We start from the raw sequence: 16,533 nt of genomic DNA, 5'->3' as shown, positions 1-16,533 counted from the left end.
AGAAAGGACAGAGATATATATAGCAGAGATTACTCCCCCACATTACCAGGTATGGCAAAGAGCAGCTCAAGTAAAGTCGGCTACAGCACACACGGAACAGCAAATTGTTTTATAATCGTTGGATCGGTTCGAAATTGCATTTTGGACAAACGAGGGCGGTCAGAGAGTGTTCGGACGTCGGCTGCATCTTACGTCCATGAGGTCATCAGAGCTCCGGCTCGATTTGCTGCACTCTGCAGCCGTAATTTTCGCCGGGAGAATATCTGGCGTTCTATGTCGTATCGTGTTGCCAAGGCACAACAGACTTTTCGGCAATTGTACTTACTTCTTACTTGAATAAGACTATAAGAGAGCGTCAAAAACCTTCCCGCGAACACTGTAACAAATATACGGCATAGATAACCGCATTGCTTTGCTGCTCATGACGTTGACCCTACCTAGGCACTCGAGTCGGAAATCCCGATTAGTTTGTGGGTAAGTGGGTCTCTGCATTGGCTTACTAGTCTCAAGGCTAATAAGTTAATTAGTTAACTTTGAATTTCTATTTTGGAGGTTCATGCCGAGTTAAATTCAATTAATTAAGTGAGTGGCTTGCCATGCAATCATGCAGTGGCGGTGACAAGAATTACAATTGTGTACATATGGGTACCAGCAGAGAGGGATGGTTGGCTTATTGCATCTATCTTATAACTAATTAAATAGAATAATTGGAAGCGAGCATCGTACCGCCGCATTCAGCAATCAGCAACAGGATATCTCCAAGCGCAACAACTAAGATTACAGTAATAAGCAAGGAAAAAGTAACTGCGCTTCCGGCAGCTGGATAGTTCATCCAGTTAAGTTCCATGGCATCAACAAGGTCATGATGTGGCCGCGGCTCCAAGCGAAATCTGTAACTAACGAGTCGAACCCAGCTCCTGCATTGACGCCAATTGGTGCTGGATCGGACTTCGGATCGATCTCGACAGTCTAAAACATGTCTTGCGATTTGACGTTGACCCTGATTGTCCCTGCCCCCACATCTGCTGTTGCCACGGCAACACAGTCATCCATTATTTACAGCTAGCCTCATTGGGTAACTACCTGCGTTGGCGTCACGTATGGTTCGCCTCTGATTCGCTCGCTGCCATTAAACTTTCAAGACTAAGAGCGAGTGGCGTTACCTGTCAAACATGGTAACGCATGAGGTACGCCAGTATAGTCTTATGTTTTAGTGTATTCTGGCCCTTAGTTTCCGCTAATGACCATTTTGGCAAAGCCCATAGTATGTTTATATCCTACCGCATTTGGAACCTGGTGGACCTCTCTCTGGGGACGAGCTGTCGGCGATTGAGTCGGCGGAGCCAGCAGAGAGCCGTTCCTGGAGCTGTTTTCTACTCCATCTTTCCTTTTTTTGTTTCTTTCTATTCTTTCTGTGTAACTTCTCTTCTTGTGTCCTCTGTGAGGAAAGCAACTCGCTTCTATATCCTTTAGTTTTATTCTCAGTACTCGGTGAATAAGGCACAGCTGGTCTGTTGCCCTTCTTACGGTTCTTTCTACTCACCGATTATTGGTATATCGGAAGACTATTTTGCTCAATTGTGTGCGGCCGCTCGACAACAGATTCCCAAAAATTCGATTCGAGAAGATATCAGGTGTTTCATTAATATCACTAAGCAGATGCTTATTTCGGCAATGGAGAAAACAGGATTCTGGGTCCTCGCCTGCAGTTTGTTATCGGCTATCATCATGAGAACGGCGCATGGCTTCGACACGTCATCGAACACGAATATGGTTATGTACTGGGGCCAAAATTCATATGGGGAAGTCGGATCACAACTTGATCTGGCGTCCTATTGTCAGGATTCTACGAATGATGTGAGCTTTGGAAGACTGTAGAACATGGACAGTGGATCTAATATGTTTAGATCATTGTTATTGCGTTTTTATCTGTATTCTTTGATTCGTCAAGTGGACTACCTGAGGTTAACTTTGCCGGATCATGTGAGTGTTATGCTGTTAGGACTGCATGTGGTCTGACACGATATTCTTACTGAGTTGATGTAGGCGACGGAAGCTATTTTGATGGTACCGACCTGCTTCAATGTCCTCAGATTGCGTATGTCCTATGATCCAATTTGCGTCTAGAAGGTCTCTAATATCAAATATAGTGAAGATATTGTTACTTGTCAGGCCAACGGCAAGAAAGTCTTTTTGTCGCTCGGTGGTGCATCTGGATCGTACGGTTTCGACTCTGACAATCAGGCCGAGACTTTTGCTGCCACGTTGTGGGACCTTTTTGGAGGTGGTTCGTCGAGTACGCGTCCATTTGGCGACGCTGTCGTTGATGGATTTGATCTTGACATCGAGGGCGGTAGTTCTGCTGGCTACGCAGCTTTCGTTACGGCCATGCGATCGTACTATGCTGACTATCCCGACAAAGACATGTATATCTCATGTGCGCCTCAGTGCCCAATCCCTGACTCGTTCCTTAATGACGCGATGGTTAATTCGTACTTTGATTTCTACTTTGTTCAGTTTTTCAATAATTATTGTGGTATAGACCAGTGGAGTGGGACAGAGTCGACCAACTTCAATTTTGGGTCTTGGGATACGTTTGCGAGGACTGCTAGCTACAATAGGGACGTGAAGGTCTATCTTGGTGTTGCTGCGTCTTTGACGGCTGCTGGCACGGGATATGTGACCATCGACACGCTGAATGAGGCTGCTGCGCAGTTGATGTCGACTTATTCGAGCTTTGGCGGTATCATGATGTGGTGCGTATACTATTGGTGCAATGTTTGTCACTACTGCTTATACGAATCCAGGGACGCATCCCAGGCGTACAACAATATTCCCGAAGACGGTCTTAATTACGCTCAATTGGCAAAGGCGGGTCTCGTGATGGCCGCTTCTGCGGAAGCCAGTACATCGTCGGCTGATATTGCTACGGCAACGGATTACTCGTCGCTTATCTCTTGGACTACGATTGCCGATGTGATTACTGAAGCCACTGTTACGGATACAGTGGCCGCTGTGTCAAGTGATGAATCGGGATGGGCTTCGGCGGCGGAGGAGACCACCTTGTCCCTAACAGCAACAGCTACGTCATCGTCAGCAGAGGCAACTGTTATTACCGTTTCGTCGCTCACGTTGTCATCGCCAGTCCAGACTTTGATTGTTGATAAGACGGCAGACTTCTCGATTCAGTCTTCTATGAGCTACGTGGCACCTACTGCGACATATCCCATTGTGTCTGTGTCTCCATCTGCTAGCGAGCCTACACCGAGCGCCACTTTTGAGGATGGAGAAACGGAGATTCTTTCTTATACCAGCACAGTGTACAATGAAGCGTTTTCGACTCCTGTGGAGATTATTTTCTTCTCCACAGTTACTTCCCCGGCAGGTGAGGCCACTAGTTCGATTGCTGGCAGCACCACGTCTTCCGTTGAAGAGTTTACGTCATCATTGTCAAGCGTGCAGCAGACCTCCTCATCATTTGGCGTTTGGGCATCTACGGGAGATATTAGCTCCTACAATAGTGTTCTGGCAGAGACTACACAAACATTTGTTTCCGCCGATACTGTTCAGCCAACTGCAACGTCGTTTGTTGGAACTACGGAGTCGTCATTTACTGAGGTTACTATGTCTACACTGACTGTCGGAGACGTAAGCAATACGGCGGATGACACGCCAGAATGGACCAGCGTATCATCCACGGAAGAGGCGAGTAGTTCAGTGTACACTACCTTTCAGATCACCATCAGTGAACCTGTGCCTTCAGCTTCCATATACACAGTCTCGCCGGCTCCTAGCCACATTGATTCTGAACAGGGAGAGACCCCAACTACGTCGGACGCCGTCGGAACGAGCACGTATACTGTTGTTGATGCTACCTCAACAATGTCAGCGAGCATGACGTTCATCACAAGTCCTCCATGGTCAGCTACAGCCTCTACATCTTCCAGTACTGTGAGTGCTACAAGTGCTACTGAGCTGTCGTCGTGCCCAATCGATGGAGCTCCTTGTGCTGTGCATGGCGAACTGGCCTGCAACGGTTACTACTGGGGCCAATGCGTGTGGGGCACTTGGGTTGTTCGGCAATGCTATACCGGTCTCATGTGCAAGACCGATGCTTCCTATGTATATTGCGACTACCCTGGAGCAGATACCGTGACAAGCTGCGCAGTAACAGCACCTTCTGATCTCACAAGGAGAAGCAGTCCGGTCGCGGCTCCGCGCCAACGAAGGCATCCGCATACGCACGCACGACGAAACTCTTTCCATTCGCCGTTTTACGATCCTGAACTGGGAAAGAAGTACTTCCCCCATGTTCCGGTGAGAAGGCAAGTTGAACCGGACTCGATTGCCGTAATCAAGGACGCGGTTGATGTCTTGTCTTTGCCGAGGTACTCTAATATGACGGTAGCGACCACGTCAACTGCTATGGCGGCGGCCGTTACCGACCATGTGCATTCCAGTACGGTTGTATATTCCACGGCAGTGCCTATGCCAACTGTTGTTCAACAAGTTCAGTTTTCTGCTGCTCGAGACTCTACTAGTAGCACGGTGACTGTTACCTCTGCAACCGCAAGTGCGCCCGCTTCTGTAAGTGCAATGGTGTCGGCATCTGGATTAGACGAGGCGGCGGGTGATGATTCTGTGAAGTACATCGTGCGAATCTCAATCCAGCAACTAAACTCGACGAACTTCGTCGGTACGCTATCCGCAGCGCCTCTAACAAATACACCAATTGGCAGATCTTGGTCGTTTGTTTTCTCATCTTCAGACATCATTGATAAAGTGAGTAGAGGAGAACTGACATCGCTTGGTGATGGTAGTTACCAGGTATCTAGTATAGACACGGAGGAGGCTAGTAGTTACATGGCAATCAGATTGACGTTTTGGGGAACATATGCAGGCTCTAGTGGTACTGCTTGAGCGGTCTGTTGATTTTCGTGTTTTGGCATATATATTCATGATGACCATTTGGTAAATCTTGGTGTTAGATTTGTCTTGTTTGGGATAGCTTGGGATAGTTTGATTACTACCATACGTTTCCGTCTCTTGTGACTTCAATTAAGAGGCTGTCATTCATTTGTACATGTTTTGATTTAGGTATTCTGATGACGTCCATCTTGTTTTACTATTTATTTCATATTGCGATTGTTGTTATACGGTCATTACAATTTTTGATTTTGTTTATTGGTCAATGGTCATTCATTTAATGTTGTATTCGCTACTTTTACCATTCTTTTTTGAATAGAGATCTTGATATATATGTGTTGGTATCAGAAAAATATAATCAGTGCGTACTCGCCGATTGTGCGAGCGATTCATGTCACGTGTAGCTGTAGTTTGTGCCATTATTGTTGGGTGTCTTCCAGCAGACGCCTGTAGAACGAGATAGCCTTTGATAACGCCGGGACGGGTGGATGCACTAATAGCCATGAGTCAGCACACAGCAGCGACAGCGGCGCACTCGAGGCTGGTTGCGAAAATCAAGTAGTCTGTAAATAATTTGTGCCGTCGTCCTCGATTCTTTGTATTCTTCTATTCATTCTCTGTGCTCGGTCGGCCAGTTCGCTCTTTCCTCGACTAGTCTCGTTCGTTTCTTCTGGTCTCGTCGCGTGGCAGAAGTAATACAGTCAGTTTTGCCGTTTGTTGCCATAATCAGCCACCATCTCGTCGTCGACCCTCACCACCTTCTAGCAGCGACCATGTCCCGGCGGCACTCCCACTCTCACTCTACTATTTCTTCCTCTGCCGCCCTCCGTCTTGCACAGCTCTCCTCCCACTTAACCCCTGCAGTATCTTCCGAACAGTCCTCGACAATGACAAAGTCTAAGGCGTCCGCCCAGGCAGCCCACCCGCTAACCCTGATCCCTGGCCCCGTCGAGTTCACTGACGAGGTGCTGGCCGCCATGGCCACGCCGTCCCAGTCCCACGTATCCCCGCAGTTCGTTGAGGTTTTTGGTGATGCTCTTGCGCTGCTCAGACAATTGTTCTTCAATACCGACAAGCGGGCGCAGACCTTCGCTATTGCTGGCGCAGGTACACTCGGCTGGGATTTCGTCGCTTCGAACTTGATCGAGCCTGGTGAGGATGCGCTTGTCCTTCACACCGGTAGGTCCTTTCATTCATCCACTGAGGAGGCTATTGATGGGCTCGGTTCAATTGCTGTGTCATTACTCCGCTCATGAATAGGTTGCCCTGCAATTGGGGGATGGGACTCTGGATGCGGGGTAGCGAAAATTTTTGTTGTGGCATACTAACAGCTCTTACAGGCTACTTCGCCGACTCGTTAGCGGACTGCATCGCGACGTACGGTGGCAAGCCCACTCAATTGAAGGCGCCCATCGGCGACATCGTAACTCTTGACGCGATCGAAACTGCGTTGAAGGAGAAGAAGTTCAAGGTAGTAACAATCACCCATGTCGACACCTCCACCGGCGTGCTTTCCGACATCAAATCCATCGCCGCACTCGTCCGGGCAGTGTCCCCTGAGACGCTCGTTATCGTCGACGGCGTCTGCTCCGTTGGCGTCGAGGAAATCCGGTTCGACGACTGGGACCTCGATCTCGTCCTTACTGCTCCCCAGAAAGCCATCGGCGTCCCTGCCGGTCTGTCTATCTTCATCGCGTCAGGCCGTGCGCTTGACGTTTTCCGAGCACGGAAAGCGCCTCCTACTTCCTATTACGCTAGTTTTGCGAAGTGGTTGCCAATTATGCAAAACTACGAGGCCAAAAAGCCATCATACTTCTCGACCCCGCCCGTCCAGAACATCCACGCGTTGCTAGCATCGCTCAAGCAAATCCTCGCTGTCCCGCTAGCAGACAGATTTGCCGCACACGCACGCATGTCCGACAGAATCAAGTCCACCATTGCGAGCTACGGCCTCAAACAAGTTGCCGTCCGCGAGGGTTATCAGGCCAACGGCATGACTGCCGTATACCTTCCCGACGGCGTCGCTTTGCCTGACTTGCTCCCGCGAATTGCTAGCCGTGGCATCGTTCTCGCCGGTGGGCTGCACAAAGAAATCGCTACCAAGTACTTCCGAATCGGACATATGGGTGTTTCGGTCACCGATGAGGACCGCGAGGACTTCGACAAGGCGCTTGGCGCGATTAAAGAAAGCTTGGCTGAGGCAGGATATACTGTGTGAAGTGAACTTGCGTTTCGGTTTAGGGGTGAAAAAAATTAGATGTAGACAAAATCTGTATTGGTTCATTTCGTTTTGGGTTTATGTTTTTGTGTCATGCATGGACATATGTCGCACTGGCGGATTAATTCTGGAGTTTGACGTATGATATTTCGATTATGTAGAGGTATTTACGACATTTTGGTCACTATACACGAAAAGCTCGTTCTGTTACTCATTGCATTGTATGATTTGCTAAATACTGCCGTGTGCTGCTCATGATATCAAATCCTGCAGAATTGTCACCGGGAGATTGCGTGACATCAACTAACGGTGCTGAATAATGTATCGTAAACTGTTGCAGCCACACTGGCTCTGTCATGTTGCCGTCCAACCTTCGTGTTGGGTTAGGTACCATTTCAGTTCGTAGAACTAGTTTTGAACGTTTGCCGACAAGCATTCTTCTGTGCTTGAAGGCGAACGCAGAGACAGAACCACCTTGTATTGCGTGTGGCAAGTCAACTGCCAGTTGTGTATACTAGACAACGATATACAATATCCAACGCGTTTGGCGGATGGGTAGGAAGCCGAGCTACAGTGTGTAGTAAATAAATGTCTTATCAATAGCAAGATCAACCAATCGCCAGGCACATTCTCCGCGAAGATTTAAGTACGGTGTAGCTGTTAGTAGAAACTGAATAGGTTACATTATGGTGTACTATTTTACGTCGACGGGGGAGGAAACGGGTAGACCCGTACTACTATACATGGGCAAGCACAAGGAAGAAAGTGTGTCTGGTACCTGATATTTACGCGAAATGTGCTAATTATTTAGATGAGGATTTAATTAAATATGGACGTGACACGGACGTATGGTAAGCGACCATAAGCTTAATTATCTAAAGGCGGAACCTAACGAAGATATCAGGTTCCACGTTGACAACCTGTCGTCGGCACACGTCTATCTCCGCCTGGAGCCCGGCGAGACGTGGGACACTTTATCGGCCGGTGTCCTGGAAGACTGCGCACAACTCACTAAAGCAAATTCGATCGAAGGAAATAAACGAGACAATATCACGGTTATCTACACCCCGTGGACCAATCTGCGCAAGACGAATGGCATGGCTGTCGGCCAGGTGGGCTTTAAGAAGGACAAGCTCGTGAAGAAAGTGCATGTCCAGACTCGCGTCAATGCGATTGTGAATAGACTTAATAAAACCAAAGTCGAGAAGTTTCCGGATTTTCAGTCTGAGAAAGTTGAGTACGAGAAGACACGGACACACGCACAGCGCGCGGTGCAGTCAGCGAGAAACAAGCGCGAGCTAGAAGCGGCAGAGGCAATGAAGAAGGCGGCGTGGGAACAGGAACATGCATATGACGATATATTTTCGCAGGAGAATCTTGCAAAGTCCAGTAACCAGAACAGAGGAGAGGATTGGGAGGATGATTTTATGTAGTGTCAATATATATAGAGTTCTCTGTAGAGATATCGCATTTTTTAAATGAAGTCCATCTGCCACAAGCTTTATTATTGCTCGGCATCCAAATTGCGTCATCCCAACGTGCCAGGTCATATTCTATTAAATGATCATTATGTTGTATTTACATTGGACGACTATCTGCACGGCTAGATACACTGGAATTTATTTATTTCGTCTCGGCGTTCTCGATCGGGTCGGGGACAAGGACATTCGCCTTTTCTAGCAATTCCGCAAGCTCACCACTATCAGGACATTAGCAGCGTGACAATATAGTTGTAGTCAATACACCTTACGACTGATGCATAGCGATCAAAATATCACAGCCCCCAATAAATTCGCCCTAAACATCCATTAGTCCCGCTAATTCCGTACTCTCTCAAACAATAACTTACATTAACATAAAGCTGTGGAATTGTCGGCCAGTTACTGTATTCCTTAATGCCTTGCCGCAACTCATTATCCTCCAGCACATTAAACGCAGAAAACTTTTCCGGATCGACGCCTTGTAATCCCAAAATCTGGATAGTAGCACGCGAGAAGCCACATTGGGGGAACTCGGGTGTACCTTTCATGAAAAGCACAACGGACGAGGACTTAATGGCGTTGTCGATCGCTGAGCGGGCATGTTCAGTAAGATAGCGTGTTTGCTGGGCTTGTAGGATGCGGAAAGAGAGCGGAGTTCGGTTCGAGAATGTTGCGCGGACAGTGGTGGCGCCAACGTATGCCCGCGTCTGGTCATCGTTCGTTAGCATAAAGTCTTGTATACCTTTCTTACTATTCTATAGCAATATGCACAGAGTCATGGACGCTTACCCGAGTCGTGCCGAATAGTGATCGGGCAAAAGACATTTGGGAGGTAAGCATAGTACTTCTCGGGATTTCAGCGGCCAAAGTATTCTATATAAGCACAGTAATACAGTCAGTCGCACGCGTAGCCTGATGTATATCGAATTATTTCAAAGTAATGAAATCCTGTCGTGGAGGATGTGCCTGAGGTTTCGAGATGTGGTATGGCGTATGATGAAATCATGAAGTTGACAGTCAAACTCAAATTCTACTTCGAGCTGCAATGTCGATTACTAACACTTTTATCATACTTTGCTCAGACTTTGATATATTGCAATTAAAGATAATGGCGTATTAATATGAATAATTATTAGGATTAGCTAGGCCAATATTACATGCAATAATTTCCAATCATAAAGAGCGTGAATATAGTCTGCGCTTTCTATCGCCACATTGGGCTCACACTTGTAGGCTCCCAATCTGGCGAATCAAGATTCACAAACTTCCCGACTTGCGATTGACCTGTCCCGGTATGTAAAGTGAAACGTCATTTAAGAAAAGGGCACGGTCAATAGGCGATGACTATATCCTACTGAGGAGACGCAAGGGCTCATAGTTTGAACCAACAGTCCGTCCGTGGGGAGATGGCCACTCCTTTGAACCTCATTTGCTGGTCGTGCTGAACCGTATCTTTGGAATGCTGTGATGTATATGGCTGAATCGTAACACAGGCGAGAGTAGCGACACACCTCTGAGCCGCACGACTTCGATCATCAGTTCATCTCGATGTCGCATCGCTCTGGCTACAAAAATTCGATTCATTCGTGACGCTCCATTCGACATCAAATCCGCCTTTCTTGTACAGCAATACCACAGAAAACAAGAAATTGTGAACGTGTTGCATACGGTTCGATTTCTATTTGATTTAATTTTGCTCAGATCGTTGTTTTGCTAATTTTTAGTTGACAACAGGTACGCCAATATGGACGCGATCCCGCGTCTCGCGTCATCCACAACAACAGCGGGCACAGACACATATACTCCCACGCGCTCATCCTCCTCCGCAGCACTTCCACAATTCGGACTAAACAGAGGCCATCTTCTGCGTCTCCACGACTTCGGACCTTCACCGCTGCTTTACAGTCGCAGCCACACTACTTCACCGCTCAACAGCCCTTACGTGTTATCCCCCAGTATCCCCGCATCATTACGTGGCAATCGGTTTAAAAACCTGTTTTCTACGTCCGAAAGTCCGAGTCGTGATGAACGCACATCGGAGGGCGGATTCAAGTCCTGGGTCGACGGATTGAAAAGCAGAGCGAAGCGGGCGCTCCAAGAGAATGAGAAAAGCGAGGCCGAGTTCAACGGATGGATTGAGTCCGAGGAACGACGGCAGCGAGCGCTATTTGAGTTTCCGGCGTCAATATTCGTAGGAGATGAGGACGAGGATACGGTGCAGTCTGTGGCGTTCGAAACGTTAGGTCATGTCCTGCTTGAAGAGAAGCAGAAGCGGGAGACAGAAATTGCGGAAAAACATGCAGCAAAGAAACGCCGGCGGACGCAGGAAGAAGACGTTGCGCCGAGTTTGAAGCCTCTGCCGTTGCCGATGAGTGCCCCAGTGAGCGTTTCCGATGAACGGATACGACGGAGTCCTATCCGGATTTATGAGGATCCGCAGTCAAGGTCGGGATCAGAGTATAATGGATATGGCGGTAGCATACAAAGTGAGGATGAATACGGAGAGATATATGCAGACGAGAATATTAATCCGCATCGTGAGGCCGGCATGGCCGACCAGGCAGGTGATGAGGCAGTAGAACGAGGCGACAGTGACGCCGAAACAGCCGTAGAGGACGGAGAATCATTAGCGACAGCTCCCGATATTCAAGCCGAAGAACTTTCAGACGCAGGAAATCAGACGGAATATGATTACGAAGAAGCTCAGGATGAGCCAGCAGCTCCGAGTTTGCATGTCAAGGAAGAACAAGAAGGTCCTGGCTTGCAACTTTTCAGTACTACCCTACCAATAGATCCTGCACTTTTCTCAGCAGCCGACGAAGTTCGTCCAGATGCTCATAAGACTGGCATGGAAAACGGACACAGCGACAAGAAAGTCGAACGTATTAATGATGAAGAAGGCGACGAAGAACACAACGCTTTGCATGAAAATGAGTTTGCCGATGACGACGTGGAAGAGGAATTTGTCGAAGAAAGAGACTACGACGGTCAAGACGAGTACGACGACTTTGATGAATACGACGACTTTGATGAAGAATATGAGCAGGATCATGAGACAAGTTTTCTGCCTCAGTTCGCTGGGAAGATTAAACCAATATCAGTGTTGGTTGAAAATTACGCATATTCATCGCCGCCTGCTTCGGATTTGGCAGAAGGGGAATATGAATCGGAAAATGAGTCTGAGACTTCGGCAATTGATCAGCCTCCTACAAAAAAAACCGTACAGTCAGAAGTCATCGAACTCTCCAGCGATGAATCTGGAGAAAACCAGGACAATGGATCATCGCCATCCTCATCATCGGAATCTGATGAAGACAGCTATGACAATGAACCAGACGAACTTGAAGAGGAGCCGAAAGGATCTATGTGGACGCCAAATATACCAGGCACCAAAACTAATCGGGTGTTAAATGACCTCGTGCAACGAAATCGGCCAAGTCTTATTGATACTCTCGGGACGGCTGCGCTTGCTCAAGGCGAAGACCAATATTCCGATGATGGGGAGTACGACGAAGAAGAGCTTGAAAATGGCAGTCTTTCTGGCGAGGAGTCTGGTGAGCAAGATGATGAAGTCTCGGACTCAGAATCAGAGCAATCATTCCAGCAGACCTTCCAAGACGACGAGGATCCTGAAGAGGAGCGGCAAGTCGCACGAGAGGAGCGACGAAAAGAGCTTGCTACAGAAGAAGCGGATCAGGAAATGGTCGACGTTGAGGATAACTCTCAGCTTAACCCTGAAGTGGGCACTCAAATAAAGGCGACTCGTCTAGTCAACGAGAGGACAGAGGAATCAGAGGCCGTGGGCGATGATGAAGTGTTTATCGAAGAAGAAGCACAAACACCACTTGTTCATGAATCAGATTCGGACCCAAATGGACAGTTTCCTGAGGAGGATGACTACTGGGAAGGTAAGGATAACGCTCAACGTCCTGCGAGTACGTTTGTGAAGTCTCCTGAATTTGAAAAAGCGGAAAACGAGTATAGCATCGAGACGCGGAAGCATTCGACATTTACTTTGGAGGGCGAAGGTTTGGAGGGCGGAGACAACGAGATTGTAACAGAAGCGGATTTGGACAACGTCTTTTTGCACGCCGATGCCCAGGGATCAAAATAAGGGGAGAGCGGAAAACTGTACTATATATGTGTATTGCTACTGATTTGGTATTTCGTGAAAATTAGTTGGAAACTACCTTTGTACATTATGTCGATTATTATTCAAGTGTAATTCTAGTTCAATTGTTAGCATATTTATTCGTCGAATGATTGCAATATCGCACTCAACGATCCCGCTCAGATTGTGCCTTGCCAATATATAAGCCCAAGACGTCCGCTTCATAAACCCTGCTGACTGCCGTCTTCCTGACGACATACCTCATCCGCCCGGCCGATCCTAGCTCCGCAATAAGTCCCACCTGAACGCATGAGCACGGCCCTGTACATTGTAACTGATATTCTTTCCTGTATTCTCGCGCCATTGACTACAATCTGTGTAGTTGTTACAGATCAGTCCCAAAAGAGAGAAATTTCATGTCCACGGCCTTTATAAACTCGCCAGCTTGAATTAACCTGCCGGTGAGTTACATGGATCAGCCGTACAGACGTGCAGCGTGCATGATCCGGTTTAGGTAGACATAGCGCGTGGGATTGAGCAGCTAGCGGTTTGAGAGGACGGTGACGTGGACGACGGTTCGAGAGACGGGTAGTTCAGACCTTTTACCATACCATCATAGCAGTTTCGAGGAGCGCGATATATTACAACTTACCTAAGGCTATATTTAATTGATTCGAGTATGTCAATCAAGACAGAAGTGATCACTCGCTCAGACTGTAAGTGTAGTTCGCATTGCATGGCATGCGACGATTCAATCTCCCAGCAATTTTGGCCACTCGCGGCCTTGGCTCCACAATAGTATTTGAGGGCTCATGCTGCGGTCCCCATAAAAACGCCTGGTGTTCCCTTGCTTAGCAGCACATATCCAGCACCGTGACATTCTGACATCCGCAATGTCTGTTATTTTAGCATCTGCAGGCTACGATCATACTATTCGATTTTGGGAAGCATTATCCGGTATCTGCCAGCGAACCATCCAGCATCCAGACTCGCAAGTAAATCGTCTGGCTATCACCCCCGACAAACGATTCTTAGCGGCAGCAGGACGACTCAATGTAAAGCTATATGATATTAGAGGGTCAAATCCTAATCCAGTATGAAATCTTGAATTACGATATGGTATTTCGTAGATCAGGCTGTGCTAATTGACTTTAGGTCACGTCGTTTGAGGGCCATACTAGTAATGTCACTGCGGTTGGCTTCCAAAGCGATGGCAAATGGATGGTCACTTCCTCTGAAGATGGGACAGTAAAAGTTTGGGATATGCGCGCACCGATGGTCCAGCGGAACTACAAACATCGAGTTCCCGTGAATGATGTGGTGATCCATCCTAACCAGGGTGAGCTGATTAGCTGCGATGAAGGTGGAAACGTCAGGATCTGGGATCTTGGAGAAAATACATGCACTCATCAGCTAATTCCACAAGATGATGTGCCTGTGCGGTCGGTCTCTGTGGCGACAGACGGATCAATGCTTGTTGCTGGAAATAACAAAGGAAATTGCTATGTCTGGAAGATGGTTAACAGCAGGGATACTACTTCCTTGCATCCTGTAACCAAATTCCGCGCACATACGAAGTATATTACCAGAGTTCTCTTGTCACCAGATGTGAAGCACCTTTCTACATGCTCGGCTGATCATACCGCAAGGATATGGTCTACGGACGGTTTTGATCTGGAAACGACGTTGACTGGCCATCAGAGATGGGTGTGGGATTGTGCGTTCAGTGCAGATTCGGCGTACCTTGTTACTGCCTGCTCAGATCATTATGCCCGCTTGTGGGAGTTAAGTTCGGGCCAGATTATCAGACAGTATAATGGTCATCATAAGGGAGCGGTTTGCGTCGCGCTCAATGATGTTTAGCTAGACGTTCATGTCTATTAGTATTATTCTTATTTGTTTCAACTAATCAGCATGGTATTTCGGCGTTTTGTGATAAGTTTTGGGTATATTCTCGTTGCATAAATAAGTTTTTTGTATAATATGTCTTAGCATAATTGTCATTATGTCCGATTCTCGATATTCACATTTGTCTATTGACATTTCGACTATAGCTATACTGATTGTCATTATCCAATTCTTAGTCATAGGTTTGATAAGAAACGACTGTGCTCCGATAATTTAAGAACTTCGATCAGGCAGGCATCGCCATCTTCTTCTATCTCTATATCGAATTTTCTAGCGCTGATAAATCCTTCCTGTGAGCTGAGTTGGCATGCAACGAATGCATCGTCCCCGTCCCCATAGTATCCTTTCTCAACGTCTATAACGATGCAGTCGAAAGGTTAGCCGCTTTCTCATATCTGCTTCTGTAGCACACCTAACGAACATACGCCAATGTCACTGTATCTCGACATAAATGCACTGTTCTATTCAACTTTCGGACGTGTCCTGATATACATCACTACGTAGCTCTCACCTAAACCACGCGGGTATCGCTCGTCAACAACCCTCTGTAATCAGCCATACCAACTTCTAAATCGACATACATGCCGTTGCCATAGGTTTGCTGCAGTTCCCAACAGTCGGTATGCCCGCGTAAAAGCCAAATTAGTAACGTTGCTGCAGTCTAGCCATTGGCTGATTTGGCTCTTCCTCCATCTTCGCGAGAACATAACCAAAGATGCTGCGACCATGTTAGTATAACGGCATGATGTAATTCTCGGGTACATTTGTTTTAGGTTGGCGTTTTGCATGCCGGGAAGTCCGCGACTTTTACCGAACGTTCATTGGGAAAACGTTGTGCGCGTGGCATAAGTTGAGAAGACTTAATGTCAGTAACTCTGTAATAATGGTAATTCGTGATGACTGGCGTGTTGGGATGATGTTAGTTTGTGTCAATATATATTGAAGGAAGGGTAAAGAGGTGATATCTTCAACTTAAACTAGGTTGAGCTAAAACGAGCAAATACAGGTAGAAGATCACAAACATTATGCTTCGAACTCTGAGCATTTCTCTTTACAGTCAACTTCCAAAAACTTACCAAATAGAGTCTTAAATAGTGATTATAAATTATATTTATATCGAAAATGCATATAGGGACCAGGGAGAAACCAATGTCACTTATACCCGCAGGCACAGCCAAGAGATGACACCAGAACTCAATAACCACAAGTTCAACAGAATTCAGGTTATCTGAGGTGGACGCGATACTCAAACTTCCTGATGCCCATTAGTACTAGTAGGTGAAGATAGCTGGTTCTTCGCTCCAAATACTCCTCGGTAACCCATATTTCTGGTTGTAATAACCACCGACCGCCACGGTTGTTGACATATGCCTCATAGCTATGCCTTTGATACTGCAGTGACTCAAATTGCTCACTGACGGGATTTTCATTCGGTTGTGCGTAATATTAACCACCAGACTTTCTTGTTCCTCGATCACCTGGCATGAAATTGTTGTCACCACTGGTATAAGTGGTCGGACACCCGTTGCCTAGCCTCATGACAGTAAACTGCGAAGTGATAGATTCCTGCGCCTGCCTCGCCGTCAACGATGTAATCTTTGTCCACCATGCGATCGCCTTCATCTTGCTGTTATTGTCAAGCTGACTGTCTGCAATGGTCATTAACACTAGCCGCGCGGTTTCCTGGTCATCGTCTTGTTTGGTAGGTGGGCTGTTGGAGCAGGTAGGAGCTATATTTTTGCCCTGCTGTTGGTGCTGCAGCTGCTGTCGACGGCTAGGCTGGGTCGATTTGCCTGCATTATCTTAGCCGGCTATCCTCAAAATCTATCTATGAATAGAGGCAGATATAAGAATACGTTAATTCAAATTTATACAATAAAAATCAGTGA

The 16,533-nt window shown here is 47.1% G+C and overlaps 7 protein-coding genes across 7 annotated transcripts; 6 read left to right on the top strand and 1 right to left on the bottom strand.

Annotated features, from left to right (window-relative positions):
* The first annotated feature begins 1,566 nt into the window (after positions 1 to 1,566).
* On the top strand, positions 1,567 to 2,238 carry V1508DRAFT_46125 (uncharacterized protein). Its single transcript, XM_066942801.1, has 3 exons — positions 1,567 to 1,857; positions 1,908 to 2,098; positions 2,151 to 2,238. The coding sequence occupies exons 1-2, from the start codon at positions 1,660 to 1,662 to the stop codon at positions 2,034 to 2,036; spliced, it is 327 nt and encodes a 108-aa protein (XP_066797019.1). The 5' UTR covers positions 1,567 to 1,659; the 3' UTR covers positions 2,037 to 2,098; positions 2,151 to 2,238.
* V1508DRAFT_413647 (uncharacterized protein) lies at positions 1,974 to 5,320 on the top strand. The gene is made up of 3 exons (XM_066939814.1): positions 1,974 to 2,098; positions 2,151 to 2,756; positions 2,808 to 5,320. Exons 2-3 carry the CDS (start codon positions 2,389 to 2,391, stop codon positions 4,918 to 4,920), a joined length of 2,481 nt encoding a protein of 826 aa, XP_066797018.1. The 5' UTR covers positions 1,974 to 2,098; positions 2,151 to 2,388; the 3' UTR covers positions 4,921 to 5,320.
* A 112-nt stretch (positions 5,321 to 5,432) lies between these two features.
* V1508DRAFT_413646 (pyridoxal phosphate-dependent transferase) lies at positions 5,433 to 7,442 on the top strand. The gene is made up of 2 exons (XM_066939813.1): positions 5,433 to 6,105; positions 6,267 to 7,442. Exons 1-2 carry the CDS (start codon positions 5,700 to 5,702, stop codon positions 7,142 to 7,144), a joined length of 1,284 nt encoding a protein of 427 aa, XP_066797017.1. The 5' UTR covers positions 5,433 to 5,699; the 3' UTR covers positions 7,145 to 7,442.
* Positions 7,443 to 7,497: 55 nt separating this feature from the next.
* V1508DRAFT_460693 (uncharacterized protein) lies at positions 7,498 to 8,642 on the top strand. Its single transcript, XM_066942776.1, has 3 exons — positions 7,498 to 7,909; positions 7,956 to 7,995; positions 8,049 to 8,642. Exons 1-3 carry the CDS (start codon positions 7,831 to 7,833, stop codon positions 8,575 to 8,577), a joined length of 648 nt encoding a protein of 215 aa, XP_066797016.1. The 5' UTR covers positions 7,498 to 7,830; the 3' UTR covers positions 8,578 to 8,642.
* Positions 8,643 to 8,672: 30 nt separating this feature from the next.
* Positions 8,673 to 9,657, bottom strand: V1508DRAFT_46174 (thioredoxin-like protein). The gene is made up of 4 exons (XM_066942817.1): positions 9,415 to 9,657; positions 8,994 to 9,332; positions 8,895 to 8,941; positions 8,673 to 8,843 (listed from the first exon to the last, which is right to left on the bottom strand). The coding sequence occupies exons 1-4, from the start codon at positions 9,463 to 9,465 to the stop codon at positions 8,768 to 8,770; spliced, it is 513 nt and encodes a 170-aa protein (XP_066797015.1). The 5' UTR covers positions 9,466 to 9,657; the 3' UTR covers positions 8,673 to 8,767.
* A 215-nt stretch (positions 9,658 to 9,872) lies between these two features.
* Positions 9,873 to 12,902, top strand: V1508DRAFT_413638 (uncharacterized protein). Its single transcript, XM_066939812.1, has 2 exons — positions 9,873 to 10,294; positions 10,360 to 12,902. Exon 2 carries the CDS (start codon positions 10,370 to 10,372, stop codon positions 12,737 to 12,739), a length of 2,370 nt encoding a protein of 789 aa, XP_066797014.1. The 5' UTR covers positions 9,873 to 10,294; positions 10,360 to 10,369; the 3' UTR covers positions 12,740 to 12,902.
* A 463-nt stretch (positions 12,903 to 13,365) lies between these two features.
* Positions 13,366 to 14,897, top strand: V1508DRAFT_45959 (WD40-repeat-containing domain protein). The gene is made up of 2 exons (XM_066942748.1): positions 13,366 to 13,830; positions 13,892 to 14,897. Exons 1-2 carry the CDS (start codon positions 13,630 to 13,632, stop codon positions 14,597 to 14,599), a joined length of 909 nt encoding a protein of 302 aa, XP_066797013.1. The 5' UTR covers positions 13,366 to 13,629; the 3' UTR covers positions 14,600 to 14,897.
* Positions 14,898 to 16,533: the final 1,636 nt, after the last annotated feature.

The sequence above is a fragment of the Lipomyces doorenjongii genome (genome assembly GCF_038497915.1).
Source record: "Lipomyces doorenjongii strain NRRL Y-27504 unplaced genomic scaffold V1508scaffold_13, whole genome shotgun sequence".
In the NCBI taxonomy this organism is placed as follows: domain Eukaryota; kingdom Fungi; phylum Ascomycota; class Lipomycetes; order Lipomycetales; family Lipomycetaceae; genus Lipomyces; species Lipomyces doorenjongii.
This window is presented reverse-complemented; position numbering and strand designations above follow the sequence as displayed.

What these genes read in the sequence shown, in the direction of transcription:
- V1508DRAFT_45959 (XM_066942748.1), top strand. Translation starts at nt 13,630, where the DNA reads ATGTCTGTTATTTTAGCATCTGCAGGCTACGATCATACTATTCGATTT. An exon ending in GAGGGTCAAATCCTAATCCA is followed by an intron (nt 13,831 to 13,891) that starts GTATGAAATCTT and finishes AATTGACTTTAG; the next exon opens with GTCACGTCGTTTGAGGGCCA.
- V1508DRAFT_46174 (XM_066942817.1), bottom strand. Translation starts at nt 9,465, where the DNA reads ATGCTTACCTCCCAAATGTCTTTTGCCCGATCACTATTCGGCACGACT. An exon ending in CACTATTCGGCACGACTCGG is followed by an intron (nt 9,333 to 9,414) that starts GTAAGCGTCCAT and finishes AACGATGACCAG; the next exon opens with ACGCGGGCATACGTTGGCGC. An exon ending in TTCCACAGCTTTATGTTAAT is followed by an intron (nt 8,942 to 8,993) that starts GTAAGTTATTGT and finishes ATGGATGTTTAG; the next exon opens with GGCGAATTTATTGGGGGCTG.
- V1508DRAFT_413646 (XM_066939813.1), top strand. Translation starts at nt 5,700, where the DNA reads ATGTCCCGGCGGCACTCCCACTCTCACTCTACTATTTCTTCCTCTGCC. An exon ending in TGCGCTTGTCCTTCACACCG is followed by an intron (nt 6,106 to 6,266) that starts GTAGGTCCTTTC and finishes CAGCTCTTACAG; the next exon opens with GCTACTTCGCCGACTCGTTA.
- V1508DRAFT_413638 (XM_066939812.1), top strand. Translation starts at nt 10,370, where the DNA reads ATGGACGCGATCCCGCGTCTCGCGTCATCCACAACAACAGCGGGCACA.
- V1508DRAFT_413647 (XM_066939814.1), top strand. Translation starts at nt 2,389, where the DNA reads ATGCGATCGTACTATGCTGACTATCCCGACAAAGACATGTATATCTCA. An exon ending in TTTGGCGGTATCATGATGTG is followed by an intron (nt 2,757 to 2,807) that starts GTGCGTATACTA and finishes ATACGAATCCAG; the next exon opens with GGACGCATCCCAGGCGTACA.
- V1508DRAFT_460693 (XM_066942776.1), top strand. Translation starts at nt 7,831, where the DNA reads ATGGTGTACTATTTTACGTCGACGGGGGAGGAAACGGGTAGACCCGTA. An exon ending in GGGCAAGCACAAGGAAGAAA is followed by an intron (nt 7,910 to 7,955) that starts GTGTGTCTGGTA and finishes CTAATTATTTAG; the next exon opens with ATGAGGATTTAATTAAATAT. An exon ending in GGACGTGACACGGACGTATG is followed by an intron (nt 7,996 to 8,048) that starts GTAAGCGACCAT and finishes CGAAGATATCAG; the next exon opens with GTTCCACGTTGACAACCTGT.
- V1508DRAFT_46125 (XM_066942801.1), top strand. Translation starts at nt 1,660, where the DNA reads ATGCTTATTTCGGCAATGGAGAAAACAGGATTCTGGGTCCTCGCCTGC. An exon ending in GTCAGGATTCTACGAATGAT is followed by an intron (nt 1,858 to 1,907) that starts GTGAGCTTTGGA and finishes TAATATGTTTAG; the next exon opens with ATCATTGTTATTGCGTTTTT.